Here is a 23,050-nt window from a genome sequence, read left to right as displayed (position 1 = left end):
GTGCAGACCTCAACAAATTCTTGTGCAGACCTTGTGGTGATATTTTTGAAATCTAATGAAGATCTTATGAAATTCTCATTGAAATCTCATCAAAATTTTGAGAGATCTCTTGATTTCTCATACAGATTTTGTGGGGATCTTGTTTAAACTTTTTAAAGATCTTGTGCAGATCTCGTGCAGATCTTGTGCAGATCTTGTGAAGATTTCGTTAACATCTCATTCAGATCTTGTGTAGATCTTGTTGAAACCTTGTTAAGATCTCATTAAAATTTCATGAAAAAATCTTGTGCAGACCCCATTAAATTCTTGTGCAGATCTTGTGGAGATCTTGTTGAAATGTAATAAAGATCTTGTGAAGTTCTCCTTGAAATCTCATGCAACATTTAAGGAGATCTCGCTAAAATCTTACACAGCTCTTGCAGAAATCTTGTTGAAATCTTTTGTAGATCTTGTGCAGATACTGTGCAGACCTTGTGAAGATCTCATTCACATCTTGTGCAGATTTTGTGAAGATCTTTTTAAACCCTAATGCAGATTATGGAGATCCTGTTGAAAGCTCATGCAAATCTTGTGGAGATCTCGTCAAAATCTTGTGCAGTTCTTGTAAAGATCTCGTTAAATTTTTGTGCAGATTTTGTCGGGATCCTGCTGAAATCTAATGCAGATTTTGTGGAGATCTCATTGCAACCTTGTGAAGATCTTGTGGAGATCTTGTGCTACTTCTAAAATGGACCACGTTTTGCAGGTAACAAACAGATTTGTGGATTTCTACAAGGGTTAAATAATCTGCACAGGTTCAATCTGAAAATCCAGCATTGTTTTTTTTAAAGTCATGTTTCAAATACTGAGCAGGATACCCCCTCTTTAACCCAGATTTCACACAACACAAAAACTTTAAGCTTTAAACCAAGGACATCAAAGATCAGCAACTTTTGGCATGTAATTGCTGACTTTCTATTTTAAAGCACCATGATGTGATTTTCTTGTTATTAAAATCCAAACAGGCACTATCCATGCTTTTGTAGGAGAATAACTTCATATGTGATAACACAGGATGTTACAGGGTGTAATGGATGAAGTTGTTACCTTTCCAAAGTCTCGGACGTCAAAGAGATCAAAGGCTTCGAATAAGTCGCTCTTCTTCATCCCGAACACGTCGCAGCAGGACGTCAGGAATGTTCGTATGTTCTTCAAGCACAGGAACTGAAAAAGATGATGGTGGTTGTAAATATTTTGAAGAATCATGTTAAAATAGAAAATCTACATGGATCTGTTTCAGGAAATGACACAAAGACCGCCACATATGTTGGCGATTATCGACAGTTTTCTACCTTTGAATTAAAGATGCAGCCAGTGAATCTAAGAGTTGGCAGTGTTACGTGCTGCTTTAACATCAACAAACTCTGCTTCCGACCAATGAGAGTGTTCTCCATTAGGGGGCGACATGGATCAGGATCTGGATTTGAGTCACTGTCAGAAAATGAGAGCACAAACTAGAAATTTCACACATATTCTTCTGGTGTGACTTCATTAAAGGAATTTTGTCTCCAGCTCAACAAATTTTAACACGACCGAGTCCACTTGTAGTAAAAATTCATCTCTAATGGCAGAGAGAAACTCAAACACACAGCTCACTCTGGGTAAACAAGTACGTGATGACTCAACTATGAAGTGCATTCATCATTAACAGTACAAACAGAGCTGTGGAGAGATTCTCGAGAACAGATAGGCGGCTTTTTATCACGTCAGCTCATCATGGAGACGCCTGTAATCACTCAGCCTCCCCCTGGGGCCCCGTGTGTCTGTGGAGGAAGTGCATGAACACGGCAGCGTAACACCCCAACGGGTGCTTTGGTGCATGTTCACTTTCTGTCCCATGATCCAGAGGGTGAACTCTGCAGAGTGGGCTTCATGGTTTAAAGCGTTATCACCAAACAGGATCTCTCTTTTAAGAAAACATGCTTCAAGTGTTTCCTGTGGCAGTGAAGAAATGATTCTGACTTCCTTTAATTTATAAACTTCACTTTTACCGTCACATCCAAGCTCTCAATTCACCCAAACGGTTTCTGTATCCTGGGAGATACAGATTTCCATCAGGCTACATAAAGTATCTGTACTTTTTATTTTAGGAAAAACTTCAAGGGGGATGAGTCAAGTACCAGGTCATGTGACTTCATACCAGCATTCAAATCTATATTGATAAATTTCTGTTAAATTCAACAATAGCAGCCTACGTGGCCAAAGCCACTGGCCATGACGTAATTCCTGATATTTTTCATGTTTATAATATTTTGGCGGGAGTTTAATGAAATATTGTTCTTGGAGCATAATTTTATGTATTGTTGTTGAGAGATGAAAATGGTGTTTTGAAGACTAAACTCTGTAGATCCTCAATAATAAAAAAGTGAAATATCGTTTACTCTTCTTTTTACCATAAAATGTGAAATGTTTTTGATATATTGTATAGGATAGCATAGCATAGCATAGTATAGTATAGTACAGTATAGCATAGCATAGCATAGTACAGTAAAGCTTAGCTTAGCATAGCATAGTATAGCATAGTATCATATTGTATAGTATTGCATAGCATAGTATAGTAAAGTATAGGATAGCATAGCATAGCATAGTATAGTAAAGCATAGTATCATATTGTATAGTAAAGTATGGTAGTGGATAGCATCGCATAGCATGGCATAGTATAGTGTAGCATAGTTAAGCATAGCATAGTATGGTAAAGTATAGGATAGCAAAGCATAGCATAGCATAGTACAGTACAGTATAGCTTAGCATAGTATAGCATAGTATAGTATTATATAGTATCATACGGCATAGTATAGTAAAGTATATGATAGCATAGCATAGCATAGCATAGTATAGCGTAGCATAGTATCATATTGTAAAGTAAAGTATGGTAGTGGAAAGCATCGCATAGCATAGTATAGTATAGTGTAGTTTAGAATAGCATAGTATCACATTGTATAGTAATACATAGTATAGTACAGTATAGCATAATGTAGCATAGCATAGTATAGTGTATAGTACAGTATAGCATAACATAGCATAGTATAGCATAGTATAGTGTAGCGTAGTGTTGTTTCGTATTTTATCATTTTGTTAAGTATCACATAGTACAGTATAGCATGACATAGCATAGCATTATATAGTATAGTATAGCATAGCGTAGCATAGCATAGTATACCTCTTTTAGACCATGGATCCCTTCAGATTAGACATCATTCCATGGACCTGTCTTTTATCTTTACATTAGTTAACATAATATTTAAACTAATTAATTATGTATTTTGCAAAAAAAAAAAAAGACTGAAGCTACACACATACTTTTCAACTTATTCATTTTAAACTTTGAGAAATGGTTGACTCCAACTTAAAACTCCAACTTGAGGCAGTGGTGTGCACAGAGGGGGGCCCTCTGTTGAAGAATACACGCTGAAGTGTCTCTTGGGAGCAAAAACACGCTAAAGTTTCCTCTTAGGAGCCAAACTGTGTCACAAAGTACCCTCCTGGTTATCAAAACACTCTTTACTGCTCTGTAATGCCCTTATGGGTGGTTGAATATGATAAACTGCTCTCTTGGGTGACAGAAACCCATGCTGTGTGTGCATTTTTTTTTCCTCTTTTCGCCCCTGCCCTTCAAACAGTCTGTGCACACCCCTGCACCAAGGTGTTTTGGATTCGAGGTTTTTTTCTAGTGTTGCAAAACTTTGAAGTGAAAGTCCTGACACAATCACACGAGAGCTGATCTCATGGCAAAAACTAAATTGGGAGGGAGTACAGGAAAAAAGACGCTGATTTTATTGCTGCAAGAGATCCCAGTTTGTTGATGTGCTCTTACCATGATTTAGCACACTTTTACAATTGTTTTTTTAAATTATACCTTGGACCTTTTCTGAGTGTAAATTGGAAATAAAGGTCATATTTAGAAAAACTCATGGGAGTGTGGCATTTTAGCCTGGATGCATTAGAAAAAATCTATTAATTAATTTTACAAAATATGCATGAGTGCTTGCCCATTTCCACATGCATTTCCTCCGATGCCGTCCACTCCATTACCTTGGTGCACTTGCCTCCATTTCCTCAGATCTTGGGTCAGCGGGGCACAATAAAAGAGCCATTTAACAATCTGCAGCCCGCTGACATACATGCCTCTCTGGACCATAACTCAGATGGCCTACAGCTGCAGGCGAGTGCTAGCTATTGTTCTGAACACTGTGCCTTCAGTTTGCTTTCACTGTCCATCAAGAACATAAAAGATGAGTGGACACGCGCTGTCAGAGAACTGGCACGACAGCACGGTTTGGGAGATGGATGCACGGATACGGACACTGGCTCCGATTTATTACAGAGGCAGAGGTTTTTCAAGCACCTCAGACGTCTGTATGGCTAGTTAATAAAAAAGTTCATCATAGTACTGGTAGATGTGAGCATTTCTGCTGGTTTGCACATCTGCTCAGGTGATGCATCAATTCTGCACATGCAGTGCCAGTTTATTCACACCACAATGATGCAGAAAGGAGCAAAACAACACAACGCTATCACCACAACACCTTTTGTTCATCCCAAGAACCATCATCCTGAAAGAAGAACTGGGAGTTTTTGAAAAAATAATATGGCAGCAATGTTTATCCAGACAGAAAACACATTCATATTTTGCTTTTGGGAGGCTACCAGTTTGCAATTTTAACAGCACGAGTCATGCAAAGAGGAGCAAAACAACACAGCTCTTAAGATGCTTTGAATAATGTTTCAGCGCGGAGCAGGATGCAGGCGTCTGCAGACTAATGATGCCTGTCCTGCTTTAATTTTTAGATGTGGCCTCAACTGAGCTGCAAAGCTTTGTTTTCTGTAACTAACAGAAAATTTTAAGTCTTTGCATATTTCATGATGGACTTTTTAGGTCTGAGCTGTGACCATGAGAAGGAATGCACTTGACCAGGCAATAAACTCAGAGAAATACTTCAGCAGACCACAGAGGAGACTTTGACTGGAAGCTAGATTTAGAAACAGAGGCAACTTAGCAGATATATGAGGGGATGAACTTTCTCTAAAAGTTTGATCCTTAAAGTTTCAGTTTAACCTCAGTCTGGAGAAATGAAATGTTCGAAATGGGATAAGGAAAAAGTCATTAAAATTTGGAGGTGATCCGGATCACCGTTTGTATCCAGGACTTTTTTTGAAGGATTCTTTATCATTGTGAGATATGGCTGTTTTCACCATATGTGTATATAACTCCACAATAAATGGTCGGATTGCAAAACAATACAAGACAAGGTCACCATAATTTCTGACAGATGTTAAAGTACCATCCAGATCCTGGCAACTTTCTGGATACTAAGATCTGGAATATGAAATATGAACTGGATCATCATCATTTTCAACACTGTCAGGAAACAAATTATCGCACAAACCTGCAACTAACACCAAAGTGTAGCAGACAGTCTGCTGAAAGGGAGTATAACATTAAAGTCGGTCTGAGTGCTTTTCTGGTTGAAAGTGTTGCAATATACAAAAAAAGAATAAGTATATAGAAAAGCATATGTACAAACTATCAAAGAAAGTCCCACCTAATAACCCACCTACTGGACAAATATTATGCTATGTTAATCAGTCATCCTACATTAGCACTAGCTAACAAAACAAAAACTGCTCCCCCTGGTGGCTGGCTGCAGTATAGGTCCAGAAAATCCATCTCCCCAGTCATTCCAGATGGGCTGTGGTCAAACTTTAAAAAATTAATACACCTGGTAGAAATGTGTCTCACGTCTAATTGTTGTGGTGATTTGAAGATATCATTTGGCTGTCTTGTATTCAAGTCCTCTTTTTCTGAAAAGTTTCATTTTCATTAGTTATAACAGGTTAAAAACTAGGCTGTACATCACATTTAACAATGATTGACTGCCGCCGTTCTTGAGTATTTTTTCGGGGATTGTAAAAAATTTCAAGAGCCAATGGCCGCGCCTGTGTCACTGATATTAAGGAGGAAGAGGGTCTTTCCACCGAAACAGTATAAGGCACCTGGTCATCAAAGTACAGAAGGTTAGCTTAATATTCTTAGAGGTATTTAGATGTTTACCCAGTGGCATGATACCAAATAAGGCAGTGAGAGATGATGGATTTACTGGTACTCCTAATATTTTGGAAAGAGAATCAAAAATGGACAGGCCCAAAACATGCTGGGGCCTGCTGGAGCTTGTTTACACCTGGCACATGAAGTGTCTAAGTCTGGCCTGATTTTATACAGTCTGACATTTAGGTCTTTTAATTTGTTTTGGGTTTTTTTTGTCTTTTGTTATTTTGTTTTGTTTTGTTTTGTTGTTGTCTAGTTTTTTTTTTTTTTTTTTTTTTTGGGGGGGGGGGGGGGGTTAGGGGGTTTTGTTTGTTTTTGGAGTTTTTTTCTTTGTTATTTTATATTTATTTTTTATTTTTATTTATCTATGTATTTATTTATTTTCATTTATGTATTTGTTTATTTTTATTTATTTGTTTATTTTTATTGATTTGTTTATTTTCATTTATGTGTTTGTTTATTTTTATTTATTTATTTATTGATTTTCATTTATTTATTTATTTTCATTTATTTATTTATTTATATATTCATTTATTTAATAAATAAGTTAAATAATTGTATTTATTTATTCTATTTTGAATAGCATTATTAAAAGAAAGCTGAAGCTGGGGATGAGCTCAGAAACTGGGTCTGAAACAAACGCCAAACTGTACATCACAGTATCGTCAGCGTAGAAATGTAAATGTACATTTCAGACACTTCCATGCATTAAAAAGAGCTTCAACTTGCAAAAAACAAATCTTGATTGAAGGAAGAAAATAATTACTTTCAGTATCTGACTTTTTGGCGTAGTGACACAAATCACAGCTGACACACACTCAGTCCCCAGGAGCTCCTGCACAAAGTTCCCTGGCTAATGGGTGGATCAAAGACAGGATTTTTATCAGGCCTCTCCAGTGGCAGAGGAGAGAATTATGGGTAAAGAGAGGTCAAGGCTTTGACCATCCCTTTAGGTTTCAAAGGCTGAGGGACATTAAAGGTTCCCTCAGCGCATCAGGGGAGTTTTAATTGCTTTGAGATGTTTTTTTATTATTATTTTTTATGGATAGACACATAAAGAGAGGAATCAGAACAAGGTTAGATGGCATGTTTGGAAAGTGATCCTTCTGACTTCCTGTAGCAGTATTAGTTGAGTAGTAGATTGAGAGTAGCTCTGCAGATTGTGAAGCATGATCAAAGGTTTAGCTGCAAGAAACGACAAGTTATCTCTTTTCTGAAAGTGAGGAGATGCTCTAGTAAAATCTTAAAACAAAATCTCCTGCAGACTTTTGTCTTCTTTCTTTCCCAGAAGCAGCCTCGTCTGATGTGAGAGTGTTTCATATCTACAGAGCTGTTTAAATACTTTCTTTCAGCGCTTCCTCTGCGCGCATTCCACCCACAAGTTCCCCTGAAAGCAGCGCAATAACCGGTCTACCTGTGACATCTGCGGCCGGAGGTTGATCTCTTTCAGGTTGATGGTGCGAGACCTCAGGTTGTTGAGCAGCTGGCACAGCAGCACCCCGTCCCGCAGGGTTTGCGCCAGGTCGAACACCTGCGCCGAGTCCGCAGTCACTCGGTGGTTCGCGGGCAGCACGTTGCAGCTGATCAGCCACATCGCGCACTGCCTCCAAAACTCCATGTCTCTGGGTGAGAGGTGGAAACTGCACAACTGCAAGGTAGCGGGAAATGTCACAACTCGGTCCCCTCCGTGTTTGAGCCCGTTTTTACGGCATGACAGCTGCTCTCCGCGCGGGCAGCTCGCCTCTCTGGACTCGTGCGTCGCCTCTGGAGGACGCACGGAGCTGCTGCACGTTAAGAGCTGCACAGCTGGGCCATGCAGGCTGCGTGAAACCCCCCTCTGCGCATGCAAACTTCCCCTTCCTTCTTCTGTGATGTTTCCACAGAGGTGGTCGTTACCCGCTCGAAATCTCTTTTATATGCATAATATTTCCTCTTTATTCTGTTACAAGTTTCCATCCTGCAGAGAAAAAGAAACAAGCCCTGCACAACCCAGTCAGAAGGGTGTGGGTTTCACATTGCGCTTGAATTTTATCCATAAACCTGTCCGTAATACTTTCATCTGTTGATTTGCAGGTTTTTAGATACAAAAATGTCTTCAACTATCCAAATAAGACAGAAAACCAACACCAGAACGATACAATTTGAGGTTTTTCTCATTTGAGAGGCTGCAACAAGCAAATTTCCAACTGAAAAGTAAAACTGAAGCTGTTAACTCAACAAATTAGAGAAGTTTTCTTAATCCCTCTCCCTACAAGTCCTCCTCTCTCAGCTGACATTCCATGTGGATTAGAGAAACAGCTGACAGGTGACTTTAATCTGAGTTTCTATGTTGTGTATATGCTGTGAAGCTGAGGGGCTAACAGAGGCAGACAGAAGGAAACCGTCGCGCTGGGATTCACTGTACATCTCTGTCATTAAACCCATGACATAAACACAGGAAGGAAGCTGAGGGATCCCAGCTTGTTGCACCCTGAGTCAGGGAGCCAGATGTTTCCTTACATCCTGAGCTGGCTAAACTGGGAAACCAGTCACACAGATAAAAATACAATCCAAAGTGTCAGAAAGAAGTGTGTTCTTGCATCAAAGTGCAATTGCTGAGTGAAGAAACACATCCCGTTGAGGTCTCAACTGAGCTCTTTTAATGATTTACACAACCTCAGGGCACCAGTTTTACCCCCTACAGCTTTTACAGCTCTCAGATTTAAGATTCTATAGCATGGTTTGTGTAAATAAAGGCAAAAAGACCCACAAAGTAATCTATATTCAACTTATCATATGGCCCCTAATCAGGGGTGTATTTAGTCGTTTGGGGGCCCAAGGCAAACCCAGCCAATGGGGGCCCCCCATGTCCTTGTAACTCATCTTTCTCAGAGCTAGACTGGCCTTCCCTGGGTCCACTGTCTCTTTCTGAGAATCAAGGCATGAGACAGTGCTAATCTTGTACATGGTAACTTAACGCAACTAAATGCATTTCCTCAAGTTCTTTAAAACTTTCAGTTCTTTTCAAACTTTAGTTTGATTTTGAAAAAAGTGAATCCATCATTTAGTCCACTTTGTCCTGGGTTTGAAATCTTTTATGGTCAATTGACAGCTTATTTTTCCCACAGTGGGGAATTTACAGAGTAACAGGAACAAACAAAGTATGAAGTGAAAAACATTACAATAGGTAAATATTGAAAAAAACAATTTAGTAAAGAAAAAATATGTAAATATCAAGCACAACATAAAACTGGAAAAAATCTACTGAAAGAGGTGATATTTACAGTTAGCATACTTTTTGGTACTATTATTTTAAAGTGAATGTATTTTTATTTGACCCCCTGTCCAGTGAGTTATGTATCCAAAAAAGAGATTTTGTTCAATAATGTTTATCACCAACTCAAAAAGTTTGATTTAGAGAAAATTATTCTGTTTCCTGGGCTAGATAAAGTCCTTAAAATCCTAAAAGTCTGATATGTTTATCTCAGATCTCAGAGCAACATTGTTTTTATTTCCGACTTGGATGAAAATAAGAAAAAAATGGGGAAAAAAGTGTTTTTTTTCCACTTTCTTCCTGAATCAAATGTTCAGATGTGTTGTAACATGGAATAACCCATTGAATAAGAACGGAGGGGGAGTACCCAAAACCATCATTAAAGATTAAGCCTTTTGATGGATTTTGAAGCATGTGAAGTAAGATTTAGAAAAAAAAGAAATGCTTTCAATTGAAGAGAACTTCATAAATCAGTTTTTAAGAGATGCTTTGGGGGGCCCTAGGAATCTTGGGGCCCCAGGCAACTGCCTGTGTTTGCCTAATTGTAGCTACGCCCCTGCCCCTAATGTCTCCCATGACCGAAGTATCACAATCACTGGGAGTAGATGGGCAACCAAAGACTGTACCTCACCTCCAGCCCTAAGCAAACTAAAAACGTATCCTTTCAGTCCAGCTTTTATTAAAAATAAGTTCTGATCTTATTTTGTTTTAAGGGATATGATTTTGATCTTTTACAGTTAAATATTTTTATTTATCTTTTTATCTGCTTGAATTATTCGTTCATCTTCATCTTTTTATTTACGTCACTATTTCTATTAGTTTTTCAACTCTGTTCGTTTTAGTTTTACATTTTGTCCTCTTTTACACTTTAGTTTTTTAGTATTTTATTTTATTTTTTTGTTGTACTGTTTTGTATTTAATTTTAATGTATACATATGTATGTACATAAATTAAAATGATCGTTATTATAGTCATAAACTATAGATATAGATAAAAATATGTAGATATGTGTGTAAAGTTCTTGATAAATGTATTAGACCACCTGTCATTGGAATAAGAAACCACCCAGCATCATAAAGTGCTTTAACCCTGACTCTTTGTTTTTCAGAGACTTTCCTTCCCTTCACCATTTTGAACAAGAGTGAGGAGTTTCATACTGATTTAATGATTTATACCCCAGAAAAATAAAAAAAAAATGAGAATCAAGAAATTAATTGAGCATAAAAAATGTAAATATTGTAATTTGTGAAGTAAAATAAATAAACAATATTCAATAGTGTGGTTGACATTTTTTCCATTTTTTGTTTATATGTTTTTTGTGTTTATTTTATTTATGTATTTATTTATTTATGTTTTACAAAACTTATTGCAATTATGCATGCACATACTTATTATTAACCATTACAGATACATAAAAGTGTTTTATTAGTCAGCAGTTTTCTCTGAATTTAGGGCAGTTGTGGCACATCTTACATTTGTGTTGCCAACATTTTCTTTTCTTTTCTTTTCTATTTTTTTTTTTTTTTTTTTTTTTTGGTATTTTTGACAGTGGGTAATTCTTATTTGTTAAAATCATAGACTGTAAAAAAAAAAACTTTATATTATTCATTTATTTAACTTTTCATATTCTGTTTTGTAAACTTCTGTTTTTTTTTATTATTTATCTCAATTTTTATGTTTTATTTTTTATTTGTTCTTTTTTTATTATTTTTTATAGTTTGACAGTTTACCCCTCTCCTTTGTGAAAATCAGCACTTATTTATTTTTTTTTCATTAATTTATTAATATTTAATTCTTACCATTTGTAATCTAATTTCTAATCTTATTTTTATTTTATTTTTATATTTTTGACGGTTGGTGTCCCTCTACTCTCGTGGACGTCCGGTGAAAAAAAAAACAAAGCGAGCACGACACCGGAAATGGACGAAGAGAAAAAAAATAGAAGCTGAACCGTCAAAACATAAACAGCAGTCAACCTTGTGTGAACGCAGCTAGCTGACTTTAAGTCCTTCTTTTACACAAAGCTTATGCACGCTTTACTAATGTCGTGTTTTAACCGTAAAAGAATTCCCAGTCGAGGCACTTAGCTCAGTTGCTGAGCAGTGGAGTGGAGAAAATCAGTCTGCAGTAAAGATTAGGACTAAACTAAGAAGTACGCCTCGTCGGGCCTTCGAGTAGAGGTAACGCTAGCTGTGCTAGTTAGCCACCATAAGCAGTGTTAGCTTCTTTTTTTGACAAACAGCTGTTTGGTTGTTCAGCACGACTGTCAGCGATTCTACTTTCGATATCCGTTAGCTTTAACCAACAGCATTAGCTCACATCAGTAGCAATGGCAGGTATTTGGAGCACTGCAGAGGACAATACACTTCCAAACACCTAAAAGCAAGATTAGTCTCAAGTCAGGCCTGTGAGCCAGGAAGCTGCAGAGTCAGTTTATTTATGTCCTGCATGAGGTTAATGTCCGGTAAGAGCAGCCTGGCTGGTAGTTTGCAGCTAAGGGGCTAACAGGTAACTTTGCCTCTTGGCGTTCAGTGCAGCGGTTGTCGACGACAGCGAGTGAAAGCGATGTTTTTCTGTACTCATGCATGCTTTAAGTTTATATTCCTAATCCAAGCTGTGCAAAGTTTGGTTAATCTACAAGCTAAACTGTGCTTTTTGGTCTGAAAGGTTCTCCCTCGGGTCGACGCAGGACAAAGGAGACAGAAATGGCAGAAGCTGACAGCAAATCCACGGTGCTTAACGGTAAAGGATCAGCGCTAGGAAGTAAAAATATCCATAACAGTGTGAGGCAGTCAGAGCTGACTGATAACCAGAGGACATGTTTGGTCTTATCAGGTGGATCTGAGGAGAAGGAACCTGGAGAGGATCAGCACAATGAGGAGGATGCATCAGGAAGCAAAGAGGGACAGACACAGCCTTCTTCACAGGATGGTGACTAGTTTGGGCTCTAAATACCACTCAGTGTTGTGTTTTTATTTTATTTTATTTGAAAACATTTATGTTCCTGCTCTTATTTCTTCCAGAATTAGCGAGCTGCACTTTACCAACTTTGCTTGAATCTCCCAGTGAGACGTTCACGCTTTAACCTCCCCTCTCTGATTCTGGCCTTCTCTATTTCTGCAGCTCCCAGAGAAACAGGTGAGGCGTCTGGAGACAAGCCCATGCCAGATGTGGAAGCAGAGACAGTCGACAACAGAGACGGGGAGGAGGAAGAAGACACGGACAGCATGGACGGCAGCGGTCTTTACTCCCTGACCGAGGATGGCGAGAGGGAAAGCGAAGGAGGCAGACGAGAGAGGGCGAAGGACAAAGATGGTGGAAAGCGATCAGCTAGAAAGAGGAACAGACCTGGCGGCGGCACCAACCACTCCACCAGCTCCGATGAGGATGATGATGAAGACGAAGAGGAAGATCAGAAAGACGATGAAGATGACGATGAGGCTATGGAGGCGTGGTTGGGAGCAGAGCTCCAGGACCTGCGTGGGCCCGTATGGCGGGCTGTACCCTCACTGTACTCCAGAGAGATCGGCAGAGACTCGCACCAGTTTGTGAGGCGTGTGTGTGGAGCTCGGGGTCTCGTGCAGAGGCTGGAGCTCCAGGGTCGGCTGGAGAAGCACACGGGCTGCGTGAACACATTGCACTTCAATCCTTCGGGGACACGTCTGGCTTCGGGGAGCGACGACTTGAAAGTGGTGATCTGGGATTGGGCGATCCGTAAGGCTGAGCTGGAGTTTGACAGCGGTCATAAGAGCAACGTCTTTCAGGTACGGAGAGCAAAAACTCTCAGAAGTTGAATGATGATAACCAGAAGTAGAGGATGACACATGCAGGAGGGTTTGAGAGCTAAAACCAAACGTCTCTTTCAGGCAAAGTTCCTGCCTCACAGTGGAGACTCCACCTTGGCCATGTGCGCCAGAGACGGTCAGATCAGAGTGGCCGAGCTCTCTGCCACACAGCGCTGCAAGAACACCAAGCGAGTAGCACAGCACAAAGGGGCCGCGCACAAGGTGAGTGTGAAACGTAAAGCTCTGAATGATCCGGATGTGTCGAGGTAGTTCAGAGAGAAAGAGCACAATTGTGAAAAAAGACGAACATGGAGAGGATTAAAGGATGGAGCGCCGAGATGAACGTGATCAAAAAGTTTGTTTGTCTGATTTTTGGATCAAAAACAGGAAGAGAGACATAAAAGAAGAGAGTCCACTCTTCTTAGGTAGTTTTGGTGTTTACATAGTCAGAGAAAACATGATTATTTGTGTCTTGAAAGATCGTTCAAGATGCTCTGAAAATGCAGGAAGCTAATGAGTAAATATCGTTCGATCTAGCCGGCAACTAGATGTTGTAGAAGGGACACTAAACAGGGCTACAAGAAGATCAGGGTCCAGTGACATGTCAAGCACCACTGCTAGGATGTCAAAGTTTTCTAGGGTGTCCCTAGAAATATTCCTCATCATTTATATCACAGTTTAGACAAAATTTAAAAGAATCATGGCACAAAAATCCCAGTAACACGGTTGAAAACAGGGTTGATGGGACGAACTGGTCTCTACAACATAATTTGATTTGATTTGATCTATTTATTTCAAGGGTAGCCCTTTGAGATAAACCAAATAAATACATAAAATTTTGTGATGGGTAACACAGTTTACATTTCCTCCATATTTTTGTCCCTTGTGCAAACTGCAAACTTTGAACATGCCACCACCTGACCTCCATCAGCTCATAATTCTGCTAATTTTTTTCACAGTTTGGTCTTTATTAGAGGTAGACCGATATATCTGGCCGATATTTGGACATTTGTCTCTATCGGCCATCGGCCATATTTTCTTTTAAAAAGACGATTTTTGATCCGTTGTATAAAATGACGCAATTTTTGATCAGGCACAAAAAAGATGGGCACCTCAAACTTGTGGAACCACTTGGATACATTACATACTTTTGCTCAAATTATATTAATAAGTTTAAATTTCTTTTTTGACATTTTAAGAAGAGTGTGAATGTTTACTACTGCTTGTTACATTGTGTGTTTACTCAGACAAAATATTTCATTGTTTTGAAAGCTGAATAAATGTTCAGAGGACTGGACACGACTTGTTGTAATAGATTTCTTTTAGTTGCTCAGAAATTGCTGCGTTTCACAAAAATGTGATAAATATATATTTATTTAACAATCGGCCTGAATATCAAATTGGAAAAATCTGCTATGCATATCGGCATCTAGTCATTATAACATCTATAGTAAGAAGAGCAGAAAATGTTGCTAACACAGTTGATGAACAGTTAACAATTAGACAATCATTCTGATGAAATATTGATGAGGAGGAGCTGAAACATGCAACACTTTCTTCAAGGTTCACACCAAAAAGGATGGGACTTTACTTTGTTCAAGTCATGTGACTTTGGAGCAAACCATTGCTGATTTATAGGATTTTAATGTAACTTATTATAATCGTTTTTAAAGCACATTTGTGATGTTTTAATAATTACTTTAAACAATACTGAAAATAATATTCACAAACGTATATTCTAGTGTTAATTTTGAGGAGCAAACTTGACATCAGAAATCAGACAGCACAAAAACTGCAAATTTCAACACGTTTTTTGCATTTTTAGCTAAATAAATGATGAAACCTGTTCACTTTTTGTATTAGATAAAAGTGAAATATCACCCAAATGTCCTACTGTAAAATTTAGTCATTGCTTGTAATTAATACTTAGTAAAATTAGAAACATAGAAGACAAATAAAATGCAATTTCAGTTTTGCTTTTCCAAATTTCCGTTTCATTTCTTCTCAATCTTTTCTTTTCCTGTGTGCGTGTTCAACATTAATGAGAGTATCTGTGAGGTTTCTCCTTCTTTATGTAGCAAAATCTGAGTTTATAATCTGTTCCAGTAGCTCCAGTATATTTATTTTTAAGTCTGACCACACCGTGTGTCGTCTCAGTCAGATTCTGCTTTCTCTTTTGCTTCCAAGTTGGCTCTGGAGCCAGATTCCCCTTGCTACTTCCTGTCAGCCGGAGAGGACGCTGTGGTGTTTGGTATTGACCTGCGTTTGGACCGTCCTGCCAAGTGAGTCCTTTAGTCTCTTTTTATTTAAATGAAGTGCATTTTTATGTCACCCAGTTTCTCTTTTTTTGCCACACATCCTCGTTATTTTCAAATCCCCTCTTCCTTGAGCTAACACTTCTTCCTCTGTGTTGCAGCAAACTGGTGGTTGTGAAGGAAGGTGACAAAAAAGTGGGCCTGTACACCATCTTCGTTAACCCGGCGAAGACGCATCACTTTGCTGTGGGAGGAAGAGATCAGTACGTGAGGTACGAGGCTCACGTCAGATGAAACGGGCCGGAAATAGTCCGACTAAGTTTGACCCTCTTTGTTCACAACCGTCTGTGGCGTCTAACTTCATTTGTACGTCTCACACTTCCTCTGTAGGATCTACGACCAGAGGAAGATTAATGAGAACGATAACAACGGGGTGCTGAAAAAGTTTTGCCCTTCACATTTGGTATCCAGTGAATCCAAAACCAACATCACCTGCTTGGTGTACAGCCACGACGGCACAGGTAACCACCGTAAACTGAACATGTTAGGTGTTTGTTTCTGAACACAGATAACCCTACACATGAGAATCTCGTAATGAGTTCTGCTCTTGATCCCTGCTTTGATCGTGGTCGTAAAATGCGGAAACTTCTGCTTTTCTCACCGCTCCTGATGCAACCGCAAAGCAATATCAGAGACAGTGACACACAAAGAGGGCTATTCTTTCTGAATCCAGAGCATCAGTTCACCCTCGTCTTTGCAGAGCAGCAGTTTGGTCAGATTTAGCACGAGTTACCTTTAGTTTAATTCTTTAAATCTGCTTTAAATCAGTGATTACCCCAACAAGGGGTACGTGGAAACATTTTATAATTTATTTCCAACCTGGAAGCACTAAGATCAAAACAGATGCTGGCAAATATGAAAGGCATTAGCAAGCTTAAGTGCAGGAATTCAATGTGGCGTTGGCGTCTGGTGTTAGCTCTGTTAGCCATGTCTGTGAATAGCATGATGCTACTCTGCCATCTTATTGGAGATAGATCTTACGTTCCCAATAACGATGGATGGAAGGAGAGGTCCATGTCATCACTTCTTAGCTAACACCTGAGAACCAGCACGTCGTCCTCACCTCCTTCTCCTCACCTTGTGGTAAACATCTGGCCTTGCACCAGTTAGCATGGACATGCTTCATCAGATGACTGATAAAAAAAAAAAAAGCTGGTGTATATTATTATAAGTGTTTTGTTCCTGATTTTTAAAGTTTAAATGTCTTTCAAAAGGAGACTTGTTCAACTTTTTGTGGTAAATGTTTCTAGAGTTATATCAAACAAAGACAGGTTGATTATTTTGATTTTGTATTTGTTTATGATAAACATATTTATTTTTATGTTTTAGGTTAAAAAGAAGAAAATCACAGAGAATTCAGTGTTCAAGTTAAGGAGATAAAATGAAATGATTTTCATTTAATTATCAGTTGTGTGAGGTTATACTTTTGAAGATGGAAGACAGAGTTAGAGGGCGTAGCTGTGGCGTTGTGCACTTTAGATTCAGTGTAAGCTCTGATAACTGCGGGAAGAAAGTGGACCACGACTGAGTGTTGACAACTTAGAGACTTTGTTGCTACCTTTCTTGCGATTTTTTTTTTTTTAGACAACAATTCTTGTGACTTTTCTGGAGTTTGGAGAATCTGAGGTTCAAGTGTGATTTGATCTGTTTTGATTATGGTCACTTCTGCCAGTCCCCAGCCCAGATAAAGGAGGAGGGTTGATATTTAGATATAAAACAAGAATGGACAGAAGAAAGTTCATTTGTAGTTGTAAATATATTTATGACATTGTGTTTTACCTGCTTTCTGTTTTACTAGACAGCAGCATCATTTAGTGGCTTTTGGTGACTTCTAGGTCAGCCAATAGAGACTTTTCTTACTGGAGTTGGCATGTTGAAACTAGCAAAGCACCGATACAGCTTTTCTGGTCCCGATACTGATACCGATACCTGGGCTTTGGGTATCGGCCGATACCGATCCCGATACGATACCACTGTTAAATAAGAACCTGCATGCTCTACTGTTGGATGAGACTGGAAATGTTTTGCGTTTTGATGAGAACTAGAGCCTTATTTAGCGGTGTTTTTGTGTGAAAGTAATGCGCTGAAAATTCTCTAAATAAAGCGTGAATGCAGACTGATATCAGATTTTTTTAGTGGGAGTCTGTTTATTTGTGTTTTTGATCAAGTAAAATATGGCCCCGTCTGAGTGCAGAGGAAACCGGCAGAGGAGCAGGGAGGGGGTGTTTGCTGCGAGCGCTCTGGGCTTCTGCTGCACAAAATCACTGCTGTAGGGGTAATTTCTGCCCTAAACCTTGTGATAGGACCCAACTTGTTCCATCCCGAAGGATCACTTTAAGGTATATGGTAAAAATAAAGGTGTTAAAACAACAACAGTGTAGATCAAACTGAACCAAAAACTGTCATAAGGACTGGACCGAGGATTTTGTGAACTGTATCATCCCTAGCACTCTTGGTATGACAAAGAGGATCAGGAGGTTGGGAACCACTGGTTTTAGTTACATTCTTCCCCCTTTTCGTCCACACAGAGCTCTTGGCCAGTTACAACGATGAAGACATCTACCTGTTTGACTCCAACCACAGCGACGGGGCGGACTACCGCAGGAGATATAAGGGACACCGCAACAATGCCACAGGTGCTTCATTCAGCGTCGTCACAGCAGACGTTTTTTATGTCACAAAGAGAGATCGCTCCTGTCTGAGTCACTTCTCCTCCTCCTCCTCCTCCTCCTCACAGTGAAGGGCGTGAACTTCTACGGGCCGTGCAGCGAGTTCGTGGTCAGCGGCAGTGACTGCGGACACATCTACCTGTGGGACAAATACTCCGCCCGTATCGTCCAGTTCATGGAGGGAGACAGAGGCGGAGTGGTGAGTCAGAGAGACGTTGTAAAATATGCATACGCCTGGTCTAAAGATAACTCAAGATGGACTGGAAAACTTGTGTAAATTCCTCACTTCGTTTTGTCTCCTTGGATAACCACAGGTCAACTGTTTAGAGCCACATCCACATCTTCCAGGCATGGCCACCAGTGGGCTGGACCACGACGTCAAGCTGTGGGCTCCAACTGCTGAGAGCCCCACAGGCCTAAAGGGGCTAAAAGAGGTATTTATTTACTTTATTCTGTCTCTTTTTTAACACTTCCTGCTTGTTATTGGTGGTGACAGTTTTCCAAAATTATCCCAGTGAGTGTCAACAAGATGTTTGTATCATACAGAGTAATTTCATGTTTTTATGAACCATGATGATGATGATGAAGAGATATTGTTTCAGGGCTTTATTTTCAGTGTTTTTGTGCACCGTTATGGATTATTTTTTGCTTTCTTTTTGTCTTCAAGGTGATGAAGAAAAACAAGCGAGAGCGGGATGAGGACAGCGTGCGTCACGGTGACCAGTACGACACCCAGCTCCTGTGGTTTCTGATGAGACACATGAGGAACAGACGGCCTCAGAGGGTGAGCGCTCAAACAGTGATACCTGAGGTGTTACAGCGTCACATGACCATGGAGGGACCAAAGATGATGTTAAATCATTTGCAGTTGTCAGATCAATACATTTCCTTGTGATTCTATAGGTGACCTTTGTAGCTTTCTGCCAACAATTGCAGAGTTAAGGACGTGAAACATGAAACCATCTGAAATGTGTGAAACTCTAAAACATGCATAATATTGTCGTTCTGATGCATACAAAGTAAGGATGTCCCAATCCAGATCTTAACGATTACATCATAGCCAGTTTTACATTAGTTTAAATGACTGATCGTCATTTAAGCCAATCATCTCTGAGATAGGTGTGCTAAAGCCTAATATTTACTTTCCTCGTCCTGCAGCTGAACTCTGCTATCAAGCAGCCTTGGTTATAAGCGTGCTGTACTGCATGCACTTAAGTTTTGGGGGTCTCATATGGGAGCAAGAAAAGTGTGTATGGGGTATCTGCAGGTTTCAAGTCAAATTTAAAACTCTTGAAGAACTTTTTCAAACCCATCTTGAGTGAAGTGTAGGACTAAGAACACTATAAACAAAGGTGATGGTGGGGGCTCCTCCTGCACAACAGTCCAAACTGACGTCGTCCAGCCACCCCTCAATAAATTTTCACTTACCTGTAGTTACAGACTGGCCAGCTAGCAGATAACAATGTTAAACACTGGGATTAAAGCCAAAAAAATGACTGAAAATTGTCAATTGTCATATAAAACAACAAACAACCTTTCTCTTTTTTGAAGCTGAAGACCTGGGCTGACAGATATGAGCGGTTTTTAAAAAAAATTAACCAACCATTAATTGATTGATTGATTTATTTTTTAAGATTTTCAAGAGAAAAAATAAAAAATAAATATCAATAAAAATTATTTAATATTAAATTTAATTAATTAATTTTATTTAACAATAAATAAAATTAATTAATTAAATTTAATATTCAAATAAATAAATAAATAACAGAAAAAATTATACACAACCTATAACAGGTCAACCCAATTCTGAGGAGAAAGAAAGAAAACTGTAAAGCATTATACAGAACTTCAAATGCCACATATTCCCAAATCTTACCTCCTGCACAGGCAGGAGTGAGACAAACTGTACATAATATACTGGGTTAAAAGTCAAGGAGTAAAAATGGGTTTAAAGACTTTTCTGAAAAACAGACAGTGAGAAGGTCGTGTAACTAGCCTATTCGTCATATTTGACATTGCCAATCTGTATCAGAAAAAAAACAAACTGAAAGTTTTCTTTAAATTCAGTGGAGTCAGAGGTAGAGGATTTTTTTTAAACTTACACTGTACTGTGTTTTAACACATTGACCCTCACAGTCATTAAAAGTTAAAAATTAAACCAGAGCTAGCTTGTTCAGCTAACATGTTATGTCATGGCGCTCTGCGTGGGTCACCTGTTAACTTAACGCGCGTTGCTAACGTAGTGTGCCTTGCTCAACGGTTGTCTACTCTGTGGTAAACTCTGTCATGTTACAGGTTGTTATTTCCTGGTACTTCTCCCCTTGGTTGTGTAAATAAATTGCACACCAGAGCCCAAAATAAAAGTCTGAACGTGACAGGAAGTACACGCAGATGCTTGATACCACAATAAAAGCCTCCTACACAGAGCGGACTTCACAGATTTCTGACTGTAGCCTGCAACACAGACCTAGAACTTCACTTGAGTGACAGGACTCAGATAAATACTGACATTACAAACAGCAGAGTGCTTCACTTTTTGGTCTCAGCAAACTCAAGTATCAGATCAGGACTCAGCGGATATTTATGCTCAAAAAGTGACTCGGGGTCGAGGGCCAGAAATGCTAGAGTTGTAAACACTGTCAGGTATAGATTCAATTTTAATTTTGCTCAAATAACGAAGAGAGAAACCTCTTTAAGGGCCCTGGTTTGACCCCACGGTCTCAGTCTAACTCCCTGTGCTCCTCCTCTTCCGTCTCCACAGCCCCGTCAAGGTGACGCCGACACAGACGACTCTTGGAGCTCTCCAGATTCCTCTGATGAAGAAGAAGGAGGTCCAGACCATGTCCAGTGCATGTCCTCCTGAGCCACACACACACGTACACTCATACATGCACTTACATACACACACACACACACATACACACACTTTATTGCCCTTGAATCGATGCACATAGGCAAGCACTATTGACACACTGGCACACTCAAACACTGACGAGCCACAGACTTGGGTTGTTTTCTTTTCTTTTTACACACTTACAGACTCAAACAGACACACACACAAACACACACACACAGTTGTGAGTGTGCAAATGACGACAGAGTGAAAACACACTTCCAGATCCCTGATTTTTTTTTTTTTTTTTTTTGAGAATTGTTCAAAGAGTTGTAGTGAGTGTGTTCATCCCTACAAACTCCAAACCACTCGAAAGCCCGTCACGCTTGTCAGTACACTCTCTGTAAGCTCTGCCTCACCCCCAGAACGACGTACCGTGTGTGTGTGTGTGTGTGTTTGGCTGCAAGCACCTTCCTTTTGTAGGCACCCTACATCACCAGCACACATCCCCCCTCTCTTAGGAACACAATCTCTCTTCTTCTTCTGGAGGAAAGGTGTGTGTTTATTGGTACTTTGAAGCTCTCTCCTTAAAGATTCATCAGCGTAGAGAGAAATCCTGCACCCCGGCCTCACACTCGATCCCTGACCCTCGATCTCTGACCCTTTCTGCTTGTGCAGCTTAGCCTCCAGTTTTTCTCCTGAAGACTACTAAACCCCTACATGCTGCATCACCTAACACGCTCTTCCTCCTCCTCATCATCACTACAGAGTGCACTTTGAATCAGGGATGCTTTAGTTTGAGACAGAAATGTGCACAGAGTGTGATTTGGGGGGTCGGAGTTGTTTCTCGCGTTTAAGTTTTGTTTTTTTTGGTGTGTGTTGGAGGAAATTTGCACATTTGCTTTGTTTTGGAAGGAAGAGGACGTTTCTTCTGCTTCCTCCTTTTCCCCTCTTCCTCCTCCTCCCGAAACCCCTCACTTTACACCAACCCTTCACTTTAAATCTCAGTGGACATTAAAACACATATGTAGTAAATGTTCAGCGTGTGCATAGGATACAAAGACAGATGATGTGTGTAAATTTGCAGAGCCTGGATGAAATCAGACTTCAAAGACTGCTCACACATTTCTTCATGCGACACAAACTGTCTCTGAGCGGCGGTTTTTCGGATGATTATCCCGCACACGAGTTGTGAAGAAACTTTAGTCCGCGCTGTGTGAACTTTGGCTCAAAGAGGAGAGACGAGAGGAGGCGGCGGGGTCAATATGCTTGCCAGTCATTTGTTGTGTGAGAGCGATAAAGTCCAGCTTTTCTCATTTTCTATGAGAACTCTACTTAGTTGAATTTATATGTACATATATAAATATATATTAAAACTGTAAAAAAAAATCAACTTTAGAAAATGCTGTTTGACTTCCAAAAAAAAGAAAAAAAAACGTCAAAACATTTGATTGGTATTGATGCAGAGGTTTATATTCTATATGAGGACAAAGTACTTTTGAAATCCAAAACGAGATGACTCGAGGCGCCATGTTTTCGTTCCGTTTCCCTTTTTCTGAATGGCATCCCTCTGTTAGGAACAGGATCGCTGTCATTTCCAGTGTTAAACTTTGATTCTCTTCTTCAGTAAGAACAGAAAACCGTGTTTCCTTTGTAGATCTTAATCCAACATTTGAAACTGTTGTATCCAGATTTTCCCACTGGCTATTTTTGGTCATCTTGTATACATGATGAGGCTTTTGAAGAACTGTTTATTTTCCACCACTGCCTAATATTGCGTTCTACCAGTTCAGTTGGAAATATGTACAATTCGTGCAATAAACAAAGACAGTGTACTTCATGTTGTCGGCCTGTTTTATTTACAGGGTTTTTGCACCATTTAAAAAGTCAAATTGAATGCTTTTTAAGACCAAAACAAATATAATTTAAGACCCCAAAATTTCATTCCCAACTCACATTTGACGTTTTCTCTTTTTTCCACCATTTTTTTCCAAATGTCATGCAGAAAAGAGCCAACATAGCATATTAAAGTGGCATTATGGTAAACAACACACTGCATTGCACTTAAGAACCATACTCAAGAATAAAAAAAATAGCATTTAAGGCAGTC

At 39.4% G+C, this 23,050-nt stretch overlaps 2 protein-coding genes across 4 annotated transcripts in view; one reads left to right on the top strand and one right to left on the bottom strand.

The window, feature by feature from the left end:
* Positions 1-7,849, bottom strand: part of LOC141804828 (guanine nucleotide exchange factor VAV3-like) — a 76,581-nt gene extending 68,732 nt beyond the window's left edge. For all 3 annotated transcript variants that reach the window (XM_074689457.1, XM_074689459.1, XM_074689458.1), the window contains exons 1-2: positions 7,500-7,849; positions 1,087-1,203 (exon numbers count right to left, since the gene is read on the bottom strand). In XM_074689457.1, coding sequence (XP_074545558.1) covers positions 1,087-1,203; positions 7,500-7,703 — 321 coding nt within the window. In that variant the 5' untranslated portion in view covers positions 7,704-7,849. The remainder of the gene's footprint in view (positions 1-1,086; positions 1,204-7,499) is intronic.
* A 3,410-nt stretch (positions 7,850-11,259) lies between these two features.
* Positions 11,260-22,781, top strand: dcaf8 (DDB1 and CUL4 associated factor 8). Its single transcript, XM_074688982.1, has 13 exons — positions 11,260-11,518; positions 12,006-12,080; positions 12,174-12,269; positions 12,462-13,102; positions 13,205-13,345; positions 15,311-15,405; positions 15,540-15,650; positions 15,769-15,899; positions 17,967-18,074; positions 18,176-18,306; positions 18,422-18,541; positions 18,775-18,891; positions 20,869-22,781. The coding sequence occupies exons 2-13, from the start codon at positions 12,044-12,046 to the stop codon at positions 20,968-20,970; spliced, it is 1,830 nt and encodes a 609-aa protein (XP_074545083.1). The 5' UTR covers positions 11,260-11,518; positions 12,006-12,043; the 3' UTR covers positions 20,971-22,781.
* The last annotated feature ends 269 nt before the right edge of the window (positions 22,782-23,050 follow it).

Source organism: Halichoeres trimaculatus, unplaced genomic scaffold, assembly GCF_033239565.1.
Source record: "Halichoeres trimaculatus isolate MK-OKI-2021-1 unplaced genomic scaffold, fHalTri1.1 fHalTri1_scaffold_15, whole genome shotgun sequence".
In the NCBI taxonomy this organism is placed as follows: domain Eukaryota; kingdom Metazoa; phylum Chordata; class Actinopteri; order Labriformes; family Labridae; genus Halichoeres; species Halichoeres trimaculatus.
This window is presented reverse-complemented; position numbering and strand designations above follow the sequence as displayed.

Bases quoted from the DNA above. Each gene is read 5' to 3' on its own strand.
- dcaf8 (XM_074688982.1), top strand. From the start codon at position 12,044: ATGGCAGAAGCTGACAGCAAATCCACGGTGCTTAACG. The intron at 12,081-12,173 runs GTAAAGGATCAG...TGGTCTTATCAG, and splicing joins CAAATCCACGGTGCTTAACG to GTGGATCTGAGGAGAAGGAA. The intron at 18,542-18,774 runs GTATTTATTTAC...TTTGTCTTCAAG, and splicing joins GCCTAAAGGGGCTAAAAGAG to GTGATGAAGAAAAACAAGCG.